This window comes from Rhea pennata, chromosome 1, assembly GCF_028389875.1.
Source record: "Rhea pennata isolate bPtePen1 chromosome 1, bPtePen1.pri, whole genome shotgun sequence".
Taxonomy (NCBI): domain Eukaryota; kingdom Metazoa; phylum Chordata; class Aves; order Rheiformes; family Rheidae; genus Rhea; species Rhea pennata.
In genome coordinates, this window is record NC_084663.1 from 173,217,895 (window position 1) to 173,240,969 (window position 23,075).

General features: G+C 35.6%; 1 protein-coding gene across 2 annotated transcripts; it reads right to left on the reverse strand.

Moving 5' to 3' along the window:
* Positions 1-915: 915 nt before the first annotated feature.
* On the reverse strand, positions 916-22,963 carry BORA (BORA aurora kinase A activator). 2 transcript variants are annotated; one of them, XM_062576108.1, is made up of 13 exons: positions 22,809-22,963; positions 22,253-22,470; positions 21,369-21,475; positions 18,010-18,055; positions 16,373-16,454; positions 15,047-15,112; positions 14,203-14,259; positions 10,633-10,850; positions 8,216-8,369; positions 5,797-6,392; positions 5,258-5,389; positions 3,810-3,987; positions 916-2,357 (listed from the first exon to the last, which is right to left on the reverse strand). In XM_062576108.1, the coding sequence occupies exons 2-13, from the start codon at positions 22,406-22,408 to the stop codon at positions 2,272-2,274; spliced, it is 1,878 nt and encodes a 625-aa protein (XP_062432092.1). In that variant the 5' UTR covers positions 22,409-22,470; positions 22,809-22,963; the 3' UTR covers positions 916-2,271. The 2 variants fall into 2 exon arrangements, with proteins under 2 accessions (XP_062432092.1, XP_062432097.1); XM_062576113.1 differs by lacking the exons at positions 21,369-21,475; positions 22,809-22,963 and having other exon boundaries at positions 22,253-22,322.
* Positions 22,964-23,075: the final 112 nt, after the last annotated feature.

The following is a 23,075-nucleotide window of genomic DNA, read 5'->3' on the forward strand; positions in this document are numbered from 1 at the left end:
TACTTGGTCACAACTTAATCATAAGACATTTTTTGTGCTGTGAGGTGAAGACTGAAGTAATTTAAGAGTGCTCCTAGACCTAGCGTTGAACTCCCACCTCAGCTATTTGGGAGACCAAGCTTTCTTCAAGGTAGCAGCTAGAGTTCTGAAAGTTAATTTCAGCTAACTATCCTCCAAATTGCTTGGATTTAAAACAGTTTTCATTCTAGGTTCAGCACCACAGATCTACTCATCTGCTAGTGCCAATTCCTAGCTCACACTGCTAAGAAACTGCAATCTCAGATACTACAGATTCTCATCAAAATTTTAAATCAAGAATCTCGTGAACTTTACACTCATTCCTCAGTGGCTTCTTTAATCAACAGCTTAAAGATGATCACTATACAGCAATACTTGGCAACATTTACTCAGTTCACTGCTGCCATTATAAAAAAAATTGATCAGATTTATAAAGTAGTTATTTATAAAGGCATCATAAGGAGACAATTAGCACGTTTAATTGATTGCAACAGAAAAAAAACACACCCTGTAAAATACATTTTTGAACCCCGGCACCACTATCCTGAAAGGCTTGTTCTGGCACTTAAAAGTAAAATTTAGTTTTAAGAAAAATATATGGAGCATTGTATCTATAATTGAATTCAAAGTGCAATGCCAACACCGTAAGTATGCTAAACCACTATTGAACTGTTTATACCAGAGAAAAGCTTGCTGGATACTGGAGATCTTTTTGCCTGTTCCATCTCCCTCTCGCTGTTCCCAATACCCCTACCCACCCTCCCCCCCCCCCCCCAACACACACACACACACACTCAAACACACCCATACACATTACAGGCAACATGAAAATGAAAGATGCTGCAAACTAGCACCACACTAATTAAAAACAACCTAGGTATGCAAGACAGGTCTTTATTCTGTTTCACTCAATTTACAATTATTATCCACGCTATAAGACTCGTGTTAAAACTACTGAAATTAACTTAATGTAAACAATGACCATTTTGTGCAATATGTGCCAGCCAATGCATTAAGTAAAACTGGAGAAACAGAATGATCAACAATAATTTGCACAATAGATTTCCTCTATCAGAGGATTAGATAAAAATAATAAAAAATATGCATGTCAGTTTAAAATTATCCCAATGCCTTGTTGCTACAATCTATTCAAAGACTGTAAGACAGGAGACAACACAGAGTTTATGGGGGGGGGGGGAAGGGGTCTTACTTCCCATATTCACCTGTTTGTGAGGTAGCTTTCCTTCACCTTTAATTAAAAAAAAAAAAAAATCATGAAGGGTGCAATTAAATATTTTAGTGATTGCTTTATTTGAAACCACTGTGAAAGCCTTTGATCACTGAACATACCACTACAAAGAATCAAAAAGCTTAATTAAAAAAATAAAACCACATTTTAATCATTCATATTACACAGAACAGTCCAGAAATGGGTCATGATTTGGACTACCCTACTCTCTTCCCCTTTACATTGACAAGTATTAGTAGTCATAATTCTCACATTTGCAAAAAATAAATCCTTTGCACATTCTGAAAGTTTGTCCTTTCAGTTGATTAGGTATTGTTAAATGAAATATCATGGGCAACAAAGAAGCAGCAAGGTGGCAAATAACTTCCAATCTCTGACAAGGAACTACAAACCTTATAAGATAAAGCTAAGAACATTTCAAATGCCCTGTTCAACTCTTCATTGTTCCAGAAGCATAAGTTTCTTCTCTTACTCAAATTAGTTTACAAAGTTAATTCTCTAAAAGTTACCAAATCGGTGTATTTCCAGGTTTTAGTAGGGCACAGTTTCAAGATCAAGCACAGATAATTCATTAGGACATTAGGTTTAATCATCAATCCCTGTATTACTCAAATACTTATTACAGAAATATTGATTGTTGTGGAAGTAAAAATAATCCATCTCAGATTGGTTAACATCTTAAATGATTTTTTTTCACAATGTTAGAACTAAGACTAAATGACAATTTATTGATGGTGTTCCCCCATTTATTTAAGTTTACTGTTCCCAAAGCCATTGCTGGTGAGGTACTGATGAAAATTGATGGAGAACTGTTCTATTCATACAATATTTGTATGCAAATCTCAGTTCTGACATTGCTTTTTAATGCCATAAAATTCTGTTCATATTTCCTCTTTCAAAGTTTTTATAAAATGCTGTCAGTTGCCTCCCAATTTCCAGATTTGGATCTGACTCATTCTGTTTCAGGCTTAATGTATAAAAGCTACTCATCAGCCATGCTCTAATCACTTTGATACAGGCACTTCTGTGGGTTGCTGAATAGAATAGGAGGCAGAGTTTCCATCCAGTATCCTGGGACTGGATATCCTTGCTATAAAAAGAGAGAAAGACCACTTCAACTAGAGCAATTAGTAGAATGGAGTTTTCCTTTTGATGAATTCAGCAAAGCTTACTTTAGAGCTCTACAAACATATAACTGTAAAATGTTAGTTTCCATCCCCTTTGAATCAGCAGGCCTAGAAATGAAACGCTTCTTTTTTATTTATTTTTCCCTCCTTGCCCATTCACATCTATAAACCCCAAAGATTCTTTTAATCAGATCCAACCATACTTTAACCAATCTGATTTGATTAGGCGTTTGGGGCTTCCAGACTTCCTCATTCCATGACTTCTGAGCTTCAACAAAACTGTTGATGACATCATGATAATTTGTTTAAATTAATGCTTTTTTGCAGTAACTGGCACTTAAAAATTGTATTTCTAATTGATTGTGTTAATTTCTGTAAGCAAGTATAATAGTATTTGGACTTTGATGCAAGAGTGAAATAAAAATGTAGTTGTTTACTATAATTGAAGAAAGTTTGCACACTTCCTTAATGATGTACCAAGACCAATTAACTTCATAGTACCTGCTTGTGTTTTTCTGAAAGGATATCAAAGCATCGATTTGGTAATGAGTGTTCTTATGAGAGATTAGTGGAGTTAGGTGATCTTGAATATTAGTGGCAACACAATTACTTTAATAATGCTATCATTTAAGATTAAGGTAACCAAGAGTACATCTTAGCGCTCATGATAAAGCTAACTAATGAATATATGTTTCTAGCATTAAGAATAGTTTCTTCTTCTCCCTGTGAGAATCTTGCCATAGCTTCATCACTGTTACTTTAGGCTGCCACTGACAGGCACTCATCCCTATCCTGTTCTCCATCCTACTCTCCTCACATCTCTAGCAGTTCCTTTCTGTCTACTGACACTTTCTTGATATCAATACTAGAATTCCTGCAGCCACACAGTGAATCCCATTAGGGAAAAAGCCATCCAAATTGTAACTGGTTCTCCCTTCTTCACCTTCCCTCCCAAAGAAAAATTTCCCTCACATCTTCAAGCACTGTGACTTAAAATTTAAGTGCTTTTGCAGTTACATTAGTTCCTATACAAGTTACACTGGATTTGGTCACTCTATCCAAAGTATTTCTCTTGAAGCTGAAGTTATACCCAAACTTTCAAAACAACTTGCCTCCTCAAAGAAACGACCTCTAACCATGGAAGGAACACAATTAAGAAAAAAAAGTCACTATGATTTCTTTATACAAAGCAAGTTTAGCCACTCAGTTTTCAAATGAATCACTTAATACCAATAAATGTGGTCAGTGGGACCTGAAAAAAACAAGTTACAAACTCCCCAAATACATACAAGACAATTCATTACACTTGTATTAAGAAAGCAAAAGAGTACGTACAATGCAGGTAACTAAGATAATATACAATAAACAACTATTATACAACACAATTTTAAGTTCTCAATCAGAAAACTACATACCATTTTTGTGAAATCCCTGAATCTGATTTTCATTGTTATGTTTCCAGGTAGAAATGTTGCAAGTTGCATTTTGACCGAATACTATATTATGCTTTTTTGCTTTGTGCAAACAGGATTGCTTCTCTGGAGATTTTGATCTCAACAACTGATTGTCCTTATTGTTTAAAACAGAACACTCCTAGGTTGATAAGGAGAAGTTTATTTTAACATCATTTTCAAAAAAGATCCCCAAATAGAACAAGATCCAAACTTATTATCTGCAAATTTGAAGTCACAGTTAGCCCTAGTCTCACATCTCTCCACTCTGAAAAACAAATGAAAGATATTGTTTTCTCCCCACATTATTATTATTTTTTTTTTTTTTTTAAGATGTGCTGTCAGCAAGAGTATTTTTTTTAGTGAACACATGCTCTGAAAGGGCCAAAACACATATTTCTGGCCAGAAAAATCCATACTTTTCTTTCCGTTCTCTGTGGGTTCTCTATTGGGAGAGAATTGCAAGAAGTACTAAATGCCTTCACACTTAAATTCTCATCCAAATTATAAAGTTGGACTTAATCAGGATCTAGTAATTGAAAGACCAACAGCGGCTGAAGAAAACAGGTCAAAGAATACATATGCATAATATATCTTAAAGAATCAGAGGTATTGTACAGTATGCAAGCAATTTCCTGACCTATTCAGTTTGCTGCAGAGGGAACAGGAGAGAATTCTAGCAATATCTAGAAAGTTGCAAGGCATTGGGAAGCCTCTACAACAGGTCTGCTATAAGAAATTTGATCCTGATGGATACATTCACTTGTGAAACTTAGGTCTAACGGGACAACTTCTGAGGAACAAGACCTCAGAAGAAATAGATATTTTCAGAAGTCAATGAAAGAAAAAATAGGTATATATTCTTCCTGTAAGGGCACAACTATCCTAATCAAATTATTAGAGTCAAATTTTGATGTTATCAGTCTACGACACACCTTCAACCCGCTCTCTACCATGAAACATCTTTGCACCAGATCATGGTAGGAGAGAAGTGGTTATTAACATCCCAGATACAAAATGAAATCAGTACTGAATAGGCTTGCTTCAATCTTTTTATTCTCTGCAACAGAAACACAGTAAGAACAAGAGAAACAAAAATAAGGAGCACAGGCTATCATGCACCAAAAGCCATAAGCGCATGAAGAATAATAGATTGTGATGTTGCTTACCTCAGTTTCCCCTGAAACTACCTTTGCCATTGTCATACAACACATTGATTTTGTAGGCAGTTTTCTATTTGTCTTGCATTTATTTCTTGTTTTCCAAATATCTGAAGTGCAACTAAATGAACACGCTTTCTGCCTTGTTATTGGCCTGACAGTCTGCCTCAAACTTCTCAAAGCTGAAGGAAGCAGGGAATAGAAGCTGTAGATGGAAAAGCTATCACTTTTGTTCTACAGTGTAACTCCTACCTTTGTTCTGAGAAGCTGAGATTTATTCTGAAACACATGCGTATTCACATCATTTTCTCTGCAACTGTTCTCAGTCCCAGCAGTATCCATAATGCTACTTCCACATGTCTGTGTATTATAGCCACTGTCCACCTAAAAGCAAGAATCAGAGCTTTAACATGTATAGCAATTTACTGTTAATAAACCCTTCAAATTCTTATACCTGATAAGACTTACATTTCATTAACACAACATAACTTAACCACACCAACCAACTAGATATATCCATTAATAACAAAAGCAGGTTGTAAACTGGTCAGCCAGAATCAAGTAGCTTAGATTAAGTTAAATCTATTACTGTTTGTAGTAACACAAAAATCATTTACAACTTTTTTGACAATTCCTTTGGAGAAAGGAAATGATAGGAAAAAGAATCCAGTACAACCTGTGTGCCTCACCCAGTAAGAGAAACCAGACAATTACAAAGAATGATAGACAAATTAAATGACAGTATGTCAAGTTGGTTTTATAGATAAGGAAAAAAACGTTTTTATTTTTACCTGAATACTACTGTTGTCACAAGGAATTGCACTACTTTCTGCAAGAGGCGACATGCACATGCGAGAGTTTTCAATACTGAAAGTAATTCCCGTCATAAAACTGGTCATTGGTGCATTGCTATTGCCAACTGTTTCTTTTATCCAAGTGTTCTCATGTGACACTTCATCAACCATATCTACAGTATTATTTTCCTTTAGGCCTTCTATATCCTGAAATGATGACAACCTTTGTTCACAAGCTTCTGAGGAATCTGGTGCAATAGACACAGTTGCAACAACTAGATGTGTACCATGCGCAAATGTATCACCGTCCTGATGACATAAGTTTATTCCATTATCCATTTCTGGGAATCGAGCTTCTACTGGAGATGCATTCTCCTTGTCTTCCTCCTCCTTATTGTGATTTTCAACAGTTAACGGTATTCTAATGAGAGAAGTCTGATACTGGCCTGTTCCTTTACATGCTCCAAGCCTCATAGGAGAATAATTTTTAATTGGAGAACAACCATCTATATAAGGACTTCTTGTATTGGGAGGTGTCATCCTCTTTGAAGCAGAAGGAATATCCGGAGAACGAAATGTAAATTTTCTTTGATCTGTTCATAGGAGAAAAAGAAAAAAAAGAAAAAGAAAAAAGTATTCAATTAGATATTAGATGGAGTAAGAGGTAGTATCCTGAAAGCCCTATAACAGCTACAGATCCTTCAAATAATTAAAGCTAACTATATAGTATTTCACTTAGCACTACCTCCCAGTGCCAAAGACTTCTTAAAAAACACTTAGCCTATCACGATAAAGGCAAATTCTAACCTCATTTTTACCATCAAATTTCTTTCCTACGACTTACCTCGCTATGTCAAAGGCCTTGCATTTTCAAATGGAAATACTACACTATTCTTTGACAAAAAAAATATACAGGCTGGTTCTGTGGTATTTTTCAGAATAGATGTAAATGCATACATTCTATACACATTAACAAAATTTCAGTAGTAATAAAGTTTTCAAGAAAATCAAACAGGTAGTAAAACATCAACTCAGTCTCTATTTGCAATTGTATCGAAATACTTCAAGGTTCATCAGAACAAAATTATGCATAAGTATGGCCTAAGTCTTTCAAGGCAATGGATGAAGCATTATATACAGAAATTCTCCAAAAAATGACAAGGTTGCAAACCCTCTTGATTTCTTTGCTGCTAAATTGTAAACTGTTAAATCAGTTAATTTTAAATCATCTTTGGGGAATCATATGATTTGAAAATTCATGCTAAACATTCTTTTGGGATTAAGATGCTTCAGGTGGGGCTAAATCAGAACTGTGACCTGTCTTAGATTTGACATCTGGCTTTAAACCTTCTCCTCAGACCAGAATTAATCATTTATATTTTGTTCGTTCCTATAAGGTCTCAATTCCTTTTCCAAAAAGTTTTTCTTTAGTTGTCTTTTGCAAGTAGATACATTTCATTGTTTCTAACAAGTATGACATTTTGCTGCTAAACAGTAAATGTGTCGTACACAACAAACCTGCTGGTTTGCCAGATCTACTATCTTACCTACGAAAAGAAAAAGAAGTTCCAGTGATAAAGTAAAAAAGAGAATCATAGAATGGGTAAGGTTGGAAGGGACCTCTGGAGATCATCTAGTCCAACCTCCCTGATCAGCAGGGTCACCTACAGCATGGTAGACAGGGTTGCAGCCAGGCAGGCCTTGAAGATCTCCAGAGAAGGAGACTCCACAACCTCTCTGGGCAACCTGTGCCAGTGCTCCATCACTCTCTCAGGGAAGAAATTCCCCCTCACGGTCAGGCAGAACTTCCTGTGCTTCAATTTCTGCCCATTGCCTCTTGTCCTGTCACATGGGACAACTGAAGAGAGTTTGTCCCTGTCCCCTTGACACCCTCCCTTCAGGTACTTGTACACATTGATCAGATCCCCCCTCAGTCTTCTCTTCCCCAGGCTGAACAGGCCCAGCTCTCACAGCCGTTCCTCACAGGGCAGGTGCTCCAGCCCTCTGATCATCTTTGTAGCCCTACGCTGGACTCTCTGCAGTAGCTCCATGTCTCTCTTGTGCTGGGGAGCCCAGAACTGGACACAGGACTCGAGATGAGGCCTCCCCAGGGCTGAGTAGAGGGGCAGGATCACCTCCCTCCACCTGCTGGCAACAATCTTCCTAATGCACTCCAAGATACCATTGGCCTTCTTGGCCACAAGGGCACATTGCTGGCTCATGGTCAATTTGTCATCCACCCGCACTCCCAGGTCCTTCTCTGCAGAGCTGTCCTCCAGAAGGGCAGCCCCCAGCTTGTACTGATGCCTAGGGTTATTTTTCCCTAGGCACAGAACTCTGCAACACTTTTTTTTTTCCTTTTTAAATCAGAATTAACAAATCAAGAACAAAAGATGCAAACATATTTAAGCCATACCTGACAGCGGTGTCTTCCTTATATGGAAAGCAATTGGCGAAAAAGTAGGAGAACCAGTATGTGCAGGGGACCCCTCTGGAAATGTGGGACTGGTTATGCTCCCCAGACTGTAAGCCCTTGCTCCTCCTTGAATAGGACTGGAGGAAAATTGACCCTTCAACAACAAGAAAAATAAAAATGTATTTTTTCCCCACAGTGTAAACTTAGATTAATATATTAAGAGTAGTTTTTCTTGATGAAAATACTTAATATGGCAATACTGAGAATAACTAACCCTGTACAACAACATTACTTTAAATACTCCAGCTGCAACTGTTTGCTTGCACCTTATGACTCAAGACAGGAATGAGAAATCCACCCATATAAACTGTCATATAATACCAAGTAAAACTATATTATCTATTGTAAAAATTATGAGAAGCATAATCAGGGAAATCATGTAATCCTTAAATACACTCAAACATTTCATCTCTCAGTTTTTTACTCATACTATGGCAGATGAAAACTGTCCAATATTTCTATGGAATCCACATCACCTGAAATTTTTAGCTCATAAGCTGTCAATGTAATTTTTCTTAAGAAAAGTGAATAAAGTTGTAGTCTTGCTTCAGTATATTTTGCAAAAAAAATAATAATTTTCAGAAGTATAGCTATGTCACAGGAACCCTTTACTCGCTTACCACAGTGAGGTTATTCTGCTTTGCTTTTTTTTTTTTTTTTTTTTTTTTTTTTTTTTTTTTTAAAGATAGAAAAGTCACACACTGAGGTAGTTTTTGCAGATGCTTCTGCCTCCAAACAGATGAAGAAATATCACCAAAACCAGTTTAGCTGTGCGATGTCTATCCAGGAGTAGGATTCTTCTAGCTTAATTTTAAAAAAGTTACACAATGTGGACATTTATCCATTCATCTATATTCTATGGTCAAGGGAAAGAAAAAAGGGGCATCCAACACTGTCTGCTCCCTGTGTAGTGGGCAAGGAGCATGACCAGTGATAAGAACCCCAACCATTACCAATATTTCCACATCTACAAGACATCATAGCTCAACACACTGACATAAGGACTGGAAAGACATGGAGAAATTTGTTCTCTAGACTTATTACTTTTTATGGAACTTGGACATTTTCAGGTGCTGATGAAATAGTTGTCTGACAAGCATCACTTAGACATTAAATGCCATAGTTTTGATCTTACACAGAGAAGCAGAGCTTTTACAAGAGAAGGGGAAGGAGATTATATGCTTATCAGCTTAGTGTCTCATTTAACATGAGACTTTGTTGAATTGCCAAATCTATTTTGTATTACAATATATGTCTTGCATTGCTGAATCTCTAAACTGAAAGATGGTATCTAACTATGTGGCACTGTAAGTATAGTAGTTTTGTTATTCAATATTGAGATCCTAATGAAGATGTTTAATTTGCTTTTAAAGTAAGAAAGTAAGGAATTTTATATATATGTATATTTAAAGCTGAAAATGTTTCCTAGAGAAGTTCAGGGCTTTGTTGCTTTTCTCTTAAAATATGAAAATCAGAACCTGCATCCACTAACAGGCAAAATCTGACTTGCAGGAGTAACAATCCAAAGAAAGTTATTTATATACCTTCCCCTCTCCACCAGAAAAAAAATCTTTAAAATAATGTTCTTATACTTCTTCATAGTTTAAAAAAGAAGAAGAAAAAGCTCAGTGCTATTCTTTCCAGGCTTGCAGAACACACTTTTGCCAGCAAGATTTTTATGTTTTACAGATTCTTTTAAACAAACATACAAGCACCTCTTTGCTATCATGAGTCATTTCTTCCATCACAAAAGATTTTAAAATTCTGAAGAGAACAATTATATAGCTTGTTCATATCAGCTGTTATGTAGATAGTAATTCATGAATTTAAACAGGTCTTTTCTGATATACACATTTTATGAAGGAACAATCTCACATATGTTCTCAGCAAGCCTTAATGCATATACAAAATAAAAAAGAATTCCAGATTCTTTAGTGAATCATTTCCTCTTTCCTTTTGAGCACAGTATATATTAAAACACAATCTCTTCTAGACAAAAGAATAGCAGCACAACATAATAATTTGATATATGATAAAAAATAATAAAAAATAACCAGTGATATATGTATCTATATATCTAGGTATCTATATTCTCACACACACACACACACATATGTATATATAGTCTTTCAAGACATTTTCCATTCACATAACTCTTATCAAATTGGAATTTGAAGAAACTTCATTATACTACCTATTCTCTCATCAAGCAGTTGTAACTTACTAAAACTAGAGTAATTCATCTTGTGAAGGTCATCGGAACACAGACTTGGTATACGCCTGCCACAAGTACTCCTCTTATATCTGCTAAGCCAATATATACTCTCACTCCCTCCATCCCCAAAAAGGCTACTTACTGAACTAGATGTTTCCAGAGGGCTTCTGCACCGGACTGGAGATATATCTATTGAACAAAGCACTCCAAGTTGCTGACTACAGCATGGACTTTGCAGAGAAGGGGACAGACACTCAGATACACTTCCATTTTCTTCTAAAAACAGTTTTCTTCTGAGTGAAGAAGAGCTCAGATTTTCCTGAGACTGATCTGCGAATTCGTCCGTTCTAAAATATTCACCTAAAATTGTGGTGGAGGAAAAAAGTTTGTTTCCAAATGAGATGACAAAATGAGAGTCCTGCTCTCTTCTTCTACAATAAATGAGTGCTGAATCTGGGTTCAAGGAAGTGTCAGGAAGAAAAATATGACCCTTGCATACAGTGAATGATTTAAAATCAAAACGTCAGTAACTTTTGTTCCATTCAACATGAAAAGGACAGAAAATGTTATAAAACGCCCTCTAACCCACAAACCCTAATAAATTTTAGAACATTTTTCTTGTCCACAAATGTTGTAACCAACACCAAGCTAATTCAAGCATGACAACACTTAACAGTCGTTATCAAACTACCTAGACTGCATAGTTCAGGAACTACAGTTCTGACAGCAGAAAAGAATTTTTATGATCCAAGTGCATGCAAACATCCTCTCTTTCCTCCCTACATACATTTTGACATGTATTGAGTAGGAATGATCTGAAACAGACATTTTTTTTCAAAATGATATTAGCAAAAAGATACCAGATAGATGGAAGATGAAAACATTTATTCAACATCACTTTTATTAACGATACGGTGCTGACTTGTAATCAAAATTTAAGACACATACTCCTATTTATAAAGGGAATAGAAAGTAGTTCAAGATGAACACCTTCTTCCTTTCTAAAGATAGCAGACACAGAAATCCTCCCTGAACAGTGTAAGTTTGAGAAAGAAAAATAAACAAAGTAAAAATGGTAATAAGAACAGGTAATTTTCTTGGATATCATCTTTAACAAATTCCAGCAATTCCGCTATTATGCAGCTTAAATTCTAACTGCATCAACCAAGCTGAAAAGAATATTTTGCATGTTACTATTTAAAAATCAGATATTTCTATCTCATGTGGAAATACTTCCCAGAAAGACAGGCTGTCACTTTGACACTGATTATGATAAAATTGCTGTTTATAAAGCAACTATCCTGCTTAGGTACAGCTCAGCTTCATTTTGTGTTATGATGCTCCTTTGGTCAATGGCTGGCTCTGTAGTTGTGTCATTCAGAGAAATAGAAAGTTGATGAAATCTTAATTGAATGCTACCTTCCAGATAGTCTATGAGCTACTTACGGCTTTTCCTAGTCTCATTTTGTAACCCATTCTTTTGATCTTGCTGAGAGCTCTACTTTAGGTAGGTCAGCCTAAGTACAGTGGTACTCTCCCTTCATGTGTAACTGAGAAAACTACACATCTGGCCATTCAATTCCCTCCTCAAAACAAAAAGAAACACCACAACTCATAATGCCAACTTAGAAATAGAACAGACTTCTGGCATTAATTTTCCAACTACAGAACTGAACTTAACAGTATGTTGTGCCTGTCCTTATGGAAACCATTAGTGCTGTATGTAAGCTGGACCTGCTCTGAGCTAGTGAGTTGGAAAAGATGACCTTCAGAGGTCCCTTGTAATTTAAATTACTCTAAGAAATCCTTTTGGCTACCTCTTTACAAATCAAATCAAATACGAATCAAAATAACTCAAATGTCTTCTGCTATTAGGGATGTGTTGCCACTATACTCTTTGGAATGGGAACCCTTCTGCTAGTTTTGAAAATTGACAGAACAGCTGTAAACATCTGAAACAATATTTAGACTCCTCTCTCTGCAGTTAATGAGGTGCAAGTATTTCTCTCCATTGTTTATAAAGAGAACAGACAGCAAATTATACAAGTTTCATATTGCTGGAACTTCCAAATCAAATTGCATCAGAAAAGTTTTGGCTAAACAGAGATAGTCTCACCAAATAATCATATTTAAAATTGATGTTTTAAAAGTACACATTTCTACCAATGACCTTTTTGCAACACACAGTTATTATTTTCCAGGGATACATAATTAATTGCTTTTTAATTTCAAGGTCATCATGCTCAATATATTCCATCTTCCTTTTCTCTTCATTATAAAGTTCTGGAATGGGGTCAGAAGTTTTGAGTTCTGTATGTCTGAAATCTATTATAATCATCTACAACAGATCTCTAAGTCCACACCGCATCCATGAATCGGTATATAAAAAAGTAAACTAGATGAGATCTACAGATAGAAGATCAGAATATAAGAAAATAATAAATAAATTATTTAACTTTAGAATTATTAACTTCCACTAAGTAGGCGTTTAGTGCCTTGTTGTGTTTGTAAATTGGATTAATCTACTCTAGGCACCTACTCCATATATTACTAAGGATCATTTATTAATCCTTACAAAAAAAATCCTTTCTGTCCTAAAGCCTACCAAGGTCCCACTTCTCCTTGTCATGTTGAAGTTCATTGCTTTCTTTAAAGCAACAATTTCATACTGGTTAGTATCTACTTACTGGCATTTTTCCAAAACTGTTTTTTTTATTTAGATGTTAAAAAGGAATTATTATAGCGTATAAGCAAGACAGAACTCGTTCATGTCTTCCACATACTTTGATGTTCATGGTGACAAGTTTTTTTGTTTCTCTATTCTAATTGGATATTTCTAGTACGTTAAAGTTACCATTTCATGAATTTACAAACTATTCATCAATGGCAAAATTCATTAAGGTCAAACACTAAAGCAATACATATAAGTTCCAGTTTTCTGTTTGTTTTAATTTTGTTTACAGATTTAAATCTGATCTCACAGGCAGTTTAACGTGCACAGAGTTGAAAACTTAACCACTGAAATAGAAGCAGGCAGCCAAAAAAACTCTTGAACTGTCCATGCTGCTATTCATGTACTTGAACCATAAGAGGCTTTTCTAGTCTTCTTGCCTGAGAAGCTAACAGCAATTCCTTTATGTAGCAGTTACGATCAGACAGTTAAATTTGGAGTCTGTCTTCCCACTCATCAGCCACAGTTTTTTTTGCCACCACACAACTTATAGCAACGACCAAAGCTTAAATTAAATTAAAAGCATGGAAATAAAGTACAGTTTTGCCTAAGGCAAGACTGAGCTATGAGCCCTGTGGCAAGCAATCTGCAAGCGGAAGAGCTCCAAGTTAAGCAAGCACCCTACTAAAAGCACCCTACCTTTTTTTTTTTTTTTAAAAAAAAATAATTTTTTTTTAAAAAAAAAAAAAAAAAAAAAAAAAACTTTTTTGCCTTCATAATTCTTAATCAATTTCCAATTGCACTCCGAAGAGCCTTTTTTTGTCTTTATGGCTTCATTCAATTTAGTCATATCAATTTTAGGCCAAATGTTAGGCCCATGCAAAAGGTAGTAACTATCTATTTAGAACAACACATTCATTCAGACTATGATTCACGCATCAGGTTTCCAGTATTTCACTAGAACTTTCACTTTAAACCAAAGACAACAATAAACTTTCTACTTACATATTGATAACGAAATTTAGATATTATAAGACATACCTAATATTTTCTCTAAATTAAAATCCACGGGCAAAGACAGTACTGTCTGACAAGCAGCTGCAACAAATAAAACCAATAAAATTAGCTTACACTGACATTTTAGTAAAGCTACAGAAACAACACTTTACTTTTAAAATGCATTGCAACTAAGCTACTTAAAAGTTACAGTTGCAATAAAGAGTAGAGTTAATTAGGGTTAGGATTTTGATTTGGCAACACTATACGCTGTTCACTCAGGCTTGAGATAAGCAGAAAGAGTTGTAGCACCCAACTTGTTAGAGAGGCATTCTTAAGTAAAGAGTGAGGCCTCTGAGAAAACAGAGGTTTCAAAATGAACTGGGAGAAAGATCATCAGAATATCTTAGACAAAAAAGAAAGTATGTTTTTAAGAAAAACAAAATAACTTTAAAAGGTACCTTAAGATTTCAGCTATTATTTGGGGGAGAAAATAATCAAGGTTCTCTAGCCCATAATGATCAAGTGCATCAGAGGTTTCTTCAAACTGTAATTTACCCATAAACCTAACTAATGCTTATATTCATTATTTCAGAAAAATGCATACACTAAGTTGGAAAAAATGCACTCTACAGTCTACAACAGACCTTTGCATTTTGCTTCTAAAAGGCATGAGAGAAACAATATAATAGAGTTACATTACTATGAGAAATGCATGTTAAAATTATTACCACGCAGTTCAAGAACTCTCTTACAAAAACACTTCTACAGAAAATTCAATGCCTTCTTGAAACAAAACAAAACAAAACAAACAAACAAAAAAAAGAGCAGGGATATGGGTATTTGTCTTCAAAGAAACCTCTAGTTTCAGACACTGCCTTTAACCAACCATTGCTTTTTCCAGGCTGCAAAGTTAGCTGTCTTCCAATCGGGGAAATGTTATTTAGATCTATGCCTGCAAAACAGAAAAACTTATATGAAAGCATGCATTGCATATAGAGTTTTGAAATGTAACAGCAGTAAATTAGAACATTTAGTGCAATTGCACAAAATTTTTATATCAAGCTTTGAGTGAAATTAGAAGAGCTAGAAAAGAATATTACAGAAAGGTTACAGTTATAGTTGATTAAGAGAATTTCAGCATCTTTCTACTGAAAAAAGTTTAGTGCAGTAGTATCAATTTTCCCAAATCCATACGGTCTGCTATGATCTCCTATATGCAAGACACATTTAAAATGTACCCAGTTTGCTCCTAGCCAAACAAGTTGTGTTTACATAAAACACATTTCCAGAAGATCATGCAGTCTTGACTTAAAGACAAAGATGAAGAAACTACCATTCCACCTCCTTTTTATATGGTTAAAGACCTAGCCCATTTTAGCACACTGTTCACTTTGCCACAAATAATCTAGCTCTAGGATTGTGGTCTGTGCTCTTTGCTCTAGAAAGAAAGATTTTAAAATTGACCATTTAAAAAACATATAAACACAGTTTTAACAGAACACCATCAACAAATTTTCTAATTACTTTATATGACCATTCCTATCAAAATTTATCTTTGATTTAGCCACAAATGTTAACAGTTCTAAGTCTTTTTCCGGTCTGGCAGAAATCGCTAAATGTCTATTTAAAAATTTCCTATCATACAATACTTCAAAGCTGACATTTATCTAGCTTATAATCCTTTTGCCATGTGCTCTGTTGGTTACGTATAAAACTTAATAATATTAACAACATCAGAAATAGAAAGAAATAAGAGAGTAAATTAAATAAATTTAGAAAATTCATATTCCTACATAACATGACAGCAAGACAGCAGGACAGAGAGAAAAACTAGCACATAAGAGTGCTAGTCAAGAATTTATAGAAAAATATAGAACTCAATACTGGCAGGAAAGCAGAGTAATAATAATAAAAAAATAGAGTTACAAAGCATCAAATTAGTAATGCTGTATGCATAAATTAAATCAGCCTAAGGGAGGTTATAAAAGCAAATAGACTTAACAGCAGGATCCAAAAGAACAAAAAGATAAAAGTTATGTGAAATTTGGTATTAATACCTGATTTTTAAATAAAGAAAGTACTTGGACAACAGGCAGAAACAAATCAGCTGCGCCATCTTTTATCACTCATCTTGAAATTTAAATGAAGATTGAAAAATTTTGCTTGATAATTTTTCAAAAGCTAGAGAACTCAGGGTAGACAAAAAACTTACATTTAGTTGAATTAAACTGAGAAACTTGCTTCCCTTCATGTTCAGTCCAAGGAGAAGGAACTATGAGCCTTTTAGTGAAAAACTAGAGTAGAATAGAAAGAATAAGTCTTAGCATTAAAAAAAAAGAAAAATGCAGACTCAAATTTTTATTATATATATATTAGCACTCCAAACAAGACAAACATTGGTCATACCTTTTAGCTACTTACTGATTTTAAGAAGTTTAACTCTTCCAGCTCAAAAAGAAACCCATAAAGAAGGTTATCCATTATACCAATAACATACTTAAGTATTTCAAGCCCAGAGAAGTTGGGGAAGAATAATTTGATTTGAAAAGGATCCCCATGTTCCCAGCCATATACTACACCTGAGATCTTAAAAGCCTGCACAGTAAGAATTATACAGCAATTTCATTTCACATTTTAATTACTTGTTCATAAAATTGCATCCTTACAATCCTGGCAATATAATTATTGCACACTAATTTAACATAATCCTTTCTGAACCTTCAGTTTGCTAAATTGTTTTGCTTTGACAATTGAGTTTTTTTGTAGAAGCATTAGAGAGAAACTGCAGTATCAAAAAAGAAAAAAAAAAGTGGACTACCAAGGCTTTTGGTGATATTACTGGTTTATCTGGCTAGACTAGTTAAACAGTTATGAGTACTGGCACCTATATTTAGTTTTTGTTTCAACAAAACTTTCAGCAACAAGGAACAACCAGAAGTCAAGGAGATAAACACCATTACACAGCTTTAAGAAACATAAGGCAAATCCTGTTCTCACACTAAAAGCTTAAAATTAGGAAAGGCATATTTTTTTTAATCTATGCGAGACATGTTTTCAAGCTGTTCAGCTACATAATTCATTAGTTTATGCTTCACAAAGAAGAAATATTCTTTTTAACACAGCTTTAAAGCAACAAAACATCTGAGCTGCAGGCCAGCTACATAGCAACTTCACAGAATCATAGAAGAACTTTTGCTTTATACACACAAAACCAGACACCAGCATGATATAATATGAACATGTCAATAGTACTGAAAAAGACTGCTTATTAAAGCCCTATTTTTTTAAGCTGAAATTGAAATTAATAGTAAAGATTTCTATAGCAAAGATTTGAAGCAATGTCATTTTCAGTCTCTCCTAAACAATGACATGGTAAAAGATAAAATAAAATATTTAAAAGAGAAAAGTATCAGCTATCCTACAGGAAGAAATTCTTGCCTCCATCTAAACAAACTCTGGAAGAAAAAAAAATTAGAAAGATTTTGATTTACTGCCAAGGGTCTAACAAAAAACAATGTTAACCACATAACATTAACAGTTACTAAGAAAACAAAATACTTTATTTAATCATCAAATGAGTCATAAGAATTATATGATAGCAATATTTCTATTAACCAATGTGAAAGATACAATCTCCTATTTTGACCAACAGGTGTGTGTGAAAAGCGCACATGGGAAAACACGGATTCCAACTACACCTGCAATGGATGAGGATGCCAAATTATTTTTTTTGCTTACCGGTAAAATACAATAGGTTCCTGAATTTTGAATTCCTATATCATTATTGTTATTATTATTATTTTAACATAAATGGCTAAACAAACATTTGATAGAATAAAAATGTATTACCTCCTCAATGGCTTTTTGCCTTCTGTCTTCCATCTCCTTATCAATTCTAAGTAAAAATAATGAAAATAACTGAATTATCAAAAATATCACAGAATTTAAAATATGTAAAGTTCATCCATATTATCTTTTACAGATTAAGTGGAACATGATATATGAAACTATACCAAAACAGAAGTCTTATGAAGGAATTTTTATATGCAGTAACTTTTTACTGTAAATTGACAAACACAGAAGCACTGAGATGACTACTTTAACGACATAAGCTTCACATTCAGAAGAAAAATTGTACCTTTACAGGTACAGATTTTCTGATCTTAGATTTACTCCTTGTAGCAAGTATTTTTATTTGAACAAAAATTCAGTCATACACCATATAACATACACCAAATTTCTAAACTAATCCATACAGTTACGGAAAATTTTCCATACAAATACATTTTACTTTTAAAGTTGCAACAAGATGGGGCTTACAAAGAATCTCAGTATAAAATCAAGCATAATAAAAACCTGTAAAGAATAGAAGAGCAACAAAAATATTTTCAAAAGAGCATCCACATAAATTTGAGACAGTCTACTTTTCCAGTACAAAGTTCTCCCTTTCAAATGCCTAGTCTTCCAGTTCAATATACAATACCACGTTTGGTTTGAATCAACTGACACATTCCCTTATACCTTTCCAAAAGTAATTAAAATAAAACCAAGAAGCCTAGCTGGAAAAAAAAAGCACAAGAAAATTACTTTGAATAATTCACCATCATCTTAAAAGTTAAATCATTGAATACTTTTATGCCTAGTTATTATGCCAAAATTACACTTTAAGTACCTAGACCAGTCAGATAACAGACATTATTTACTACACAAACACATACGAATGTATCTATATATTCATAAACTTTCCCCTCACAGCCCTCTTTCTTCAAGGGGGATCAGATTTTGAATAGAGCTGCAATATTTGGATATGCCAAACTTCAACTATGCCTGCCAAGATGATGCTAAAGACACTTTTACAAAATGTAGATATAGTACCACAAGAATAAGCATGGACTCATCGCTTCTTTATGTGTAGTAGAAATGCTTACTGCTCACAATCTACAAGTCAGGCTGCAGAGGAGAAACAAGGGAACTGAAAAAACAGTTCCGAGATAGGTAGGTACTGCAGGTGACAGGACTTTTTCTGAAGGGCGTTATCTCTAGGAAAATAATAAAATGAAGCCTACATGCAGCCAGCAGGAACAAAATTAAGCTAGTCCTGTATACAGCTCCAAGCAACAGTATATTTGCAACCATAATGCACAGTATGCAATCTGTGGTACAGATATTTTTCACACTTGATATATAGTAGCATAGCATTCTGTTTTAGAAACACTTGATTTCTACCAGCGTAAGTTAAAAAGAACAAGGAAAGTTTGTGGGCAAGGCTGTCACTTTAGCAAAATGCATTTCCATTTCAATAATAGAGTCTCCTAGAAAAAGATTTTCCTAATCACTTTATAGCTAGTACAATAAACGCTGCACATAGCTTTCGCTCATGGTTACTATACAAAGTCTTGAATATTCATCATGTGTAGACTTGATGCTTATTAGTTCTGCTCAGTACTACTGTTTTCTTGAAATAAGCATTAGCTATCTGGACTGCTATCCAAACTGTTTTCTTTAAATAACAGAGAACGAACAGCTCAAAACATAGTGTACCAATATCTATAAATGTTTCTTTTGTTTGTGGTGGTTCTTTGCAACTAATTGTTTGAGAAAACAATATGCTAATAAGCATTATCAAAATGCAATATGTGGCTTGCACAACTTCAGGCATAGGCTTCAAGTCAATTCTTTTATCAGGAACTTTCACTATCAAGAACTATATTTGTGATGCTTTTTCATTTCCAGAAAAATAGTAGTATTTGAGATGAAAATGAAAATTCTTTGCCATACAAAAGTGTGCGTGTGCATGAACATGCATGTACAGTTTTTATCTAAGAGAAATAACTAAGTAGCAAACCACCTCAGTTTATATCTGGGCTGCAACAAGCAAGCATGGTCACAGCAAATCTATATACACAAACTAACCTCTTTCTAATTGCATCAAATGATAAGAACCAGAGTGAGTATGAAATGATGGGACAGACTGAAAGGGCCCACTAACACAATGCATGTTTATATTTACTGGCCAGGCTACTGATCATCATTAGATTTCTTACTCAAGCCATCCAAATTAAAGCTAGCTTGTCTATGTTCTAACAGGCTTCCAGCAACAATTCAATTCCCAACACAAGGCTTTGTAACGCATAAAAAGCCTTAGTGTCCTAAACCAACTGGCTGCTAGAGGAGGGCCAGGTAACATACACAGACATTAGGAAAAATACTATGATATTAAGACACTGTGATCCACAGATACAGCGGAAGACAGTTATATTCCTCCTATTTCTCTACTGTAATGAATTCTTGTCTTTTCTTATATGTCTTCATGTTCAAAAGAAGAGGCAATGGCACAAACAGACGGTAAGAAAAATAGGCCTATTCAGCAGATTCTTGCCCATATTAACCTTCTATTTGTGCTTTATCCCACACACAGGACCTGAAAATTAAGCATAAATAGGATAAATGACTGTTTTAATCATTCTGTTATTGTGGTTCTTCATTCCATGACGTTTTTTAATTATTTGTGAAAGTTCATATCTAAGAAATGTATGGGAATACTTGTCTTCCTCTACCCTGACTGGACATATCATTCTGCATTATTGGTGCATAACACTGTCCTTAGACACAAGCCATAAATACTAAGACTGTTTTACTTACTCATTTGTCTTCCTTATGGAAGTTATTTTCAGAAAAGGAAAAAGAGTTGAGATCAAAAATTGTTCCCCTAACTATTTCAAATAACCAGCAATCATCATCTCAAATAAGGAAAGCTTATTGTTCTTCCCTCTTTCATTTAAGGCCTATCTGGGTCTTTCAGAAGGGTACTAGCTGTCCTGGCTAGCTTTCCTAGAAACTCTACCCTTCCACAGAAGTCCTAAAGACCAAGGAACTGCTCTTCACAGGTCTCAATACAGAATATTCTGGGAAGACGAACTGCTTTGTGACAAGAAGCAGGAGAGACAGCTAGGTAACAGCTATGGGGAAGACATTTTTCTTGCTTCCACTGACTGCTGTACCTGGCTTGTTTTCAAGCTGGGAAGTGGATCTGTAGATTTTAACATTAGAAAAAGAATAACACAGAGGTAGCCTCATCTAAACATTATAGCCACTATGTTAACAAATTGGAATAAAAGGTCTTCAGTGTTGCATGAAAATGTCAATAAAACAGAATAGTATTATACTATTCAAGTTTGTTAACTGCATAAAAACAGACCGTAGGTTACCTAGCATGACTCAAATACATCGCTTGGCGTCGAACATCTTCCGAGTCAATTTCCACAGGGTTTATTAGAGCAAGCTGATCAATAGACCATCTAAATTTTCCTGGTGTCTAAAAAAAGAAATGGACATCTTAACGCTTGCTAGTCTAAAAAGATAAAAATAACACCATGTGGTACAAACCTCTATAGAACAATGCAATCATAACTTCCATGTAATCTTTTTCATCAAAGACAATTACACAAGTTTTAATCTGTTTAAATGACCTACTTAATAAAATAAAAATGAGTAAGTCAATCAGGCCTCCTGTTCTGGATAGTGGTATTAAAATGATTTACAAGATATCATGAAATGGAAGACTATAGTTCATATTTACAAACTGAGATGTCATGTATTTCTTTCCTTGATTTTCCTCAATCAAAATGGTGGTTCTGAAAAAATCCAGGGTCAGCCAACTAATCCAACATATTGAAATAATATAGCAGCATTTTTTTTCACTTTACATTTCCCAGGAGACTGAGAAGAGAGAAAAGAGCACTGCAATCACACTTACTTGTAACAACTGCCTATTATCTACTACTTTCAACATTTCAGGGCTTTCAGAAGATATATACTAATCTAATGCTACAGCTAGCTTTGTTTAAACCAAAAAAAAAGAAAAAAAAAGAAAAATAACTTTATCAGTAAAGAAAGATGGTTGAGTGACACAATGCTAGTACTAAAATAAATGTGCTACTGTAATCAGAAGAGCCTTATCTTCTTTTTTTTTTTCATTCACCAAAGTTCTTTGGCTTAGCCTGTGAAAAATATACTAAATATAGTTTTTCAGTGTACTTCAAAATATTAGCACTCCATCCGTATAGTTACCCAGCTGAAAATTAAATCTTACCGATGAGGATTTTGTTGACTTAAAGATTGAAGGACTGGAAACAATCTGCTCCTGAAGGGTGTAATAATCACTTGGACTTTCAAAAGGGTTCAGGATTGCGACTCGCCCTGGAGTTTCTGGCGTTATCTGCATTTTAGCTTCTTTCATGTCACCCATAACACAGAGCTGTGCCTACAGGCAGCGGGGAAGGAAGCTACAATTCAAATTTTAGAGTCCACCTAGAGAATGGGGGAGGAAAAAAAAAGACGATCGATTGCTTTAAGGAGCCAGGAACACCCACCTGTACCCCAGGAGGCTACTAAAACCCAAGGTAGCTTTGGTTTCTATCCACTGAGCTGTGAGAAGCTGAGAAGCAAGGCTTCGCTCAGGAGCTCAGATGGCCCAGGGGTCCCGGCGGGGCACCGCCGCCTGCCCGCCCCGGCCGCCGCCCGCAACGGACGGCGGGGGAGGGCCCGCGCTCCGCCGTGCCGCCCCCTCCCACCACCGCGCTGCCGAGCCGCAGCCGTCTTCGAGGCGAGGCGAGGCGAGGCCGCGGCCCGGGCGGGCAGCTACCTACCGCTGCCGCCGCTCACGCTCTTCCGACATCAAAGCCTCCCGCGGCCGGGCGGCTCTTTAACTACCCCCGCCCCTCTCGCCCCCGTAGCCCAATCACGGCGCGCAGCCTCGCCCGCCAGGCCAATGTCAGGGCCTCTCCGGTCTCGAACGGGCCAATCCCCGGGGGAGCGGCTCCACAAATTCGAACGAAGACACCACCCACCCCCTCCCCCTTTCCGGCGAGTAAGCGAGCGAGTTCGGTTTAAAGTGTCACGTGGCGCTGGGGGAG

Bases quoted from the DNA above. Each gene is read 5' to 3' on its own strand.
- BORA (XM_062576108.1), bottom strand. From the start codon at position 22,408: ATGGGTGACATGAAAGAAGCTAAAATGCAGATAACGCCAGAAACTCCA. The intron at 10,851-14,202 runs GTATGTCTTATA...CCACAATTTTAG, and splicing joins TAATTTAGAGAAAATATTAG to GTGAATATTTTAGAACGGAC. The intron at 3,988-5,257 runs GTAGGAGTTACA...TTATCAACCTAG, and splicing joins CTCAGCTTCTCAGAACAAAG to GAGTGTTCTGTTTTAAACAA.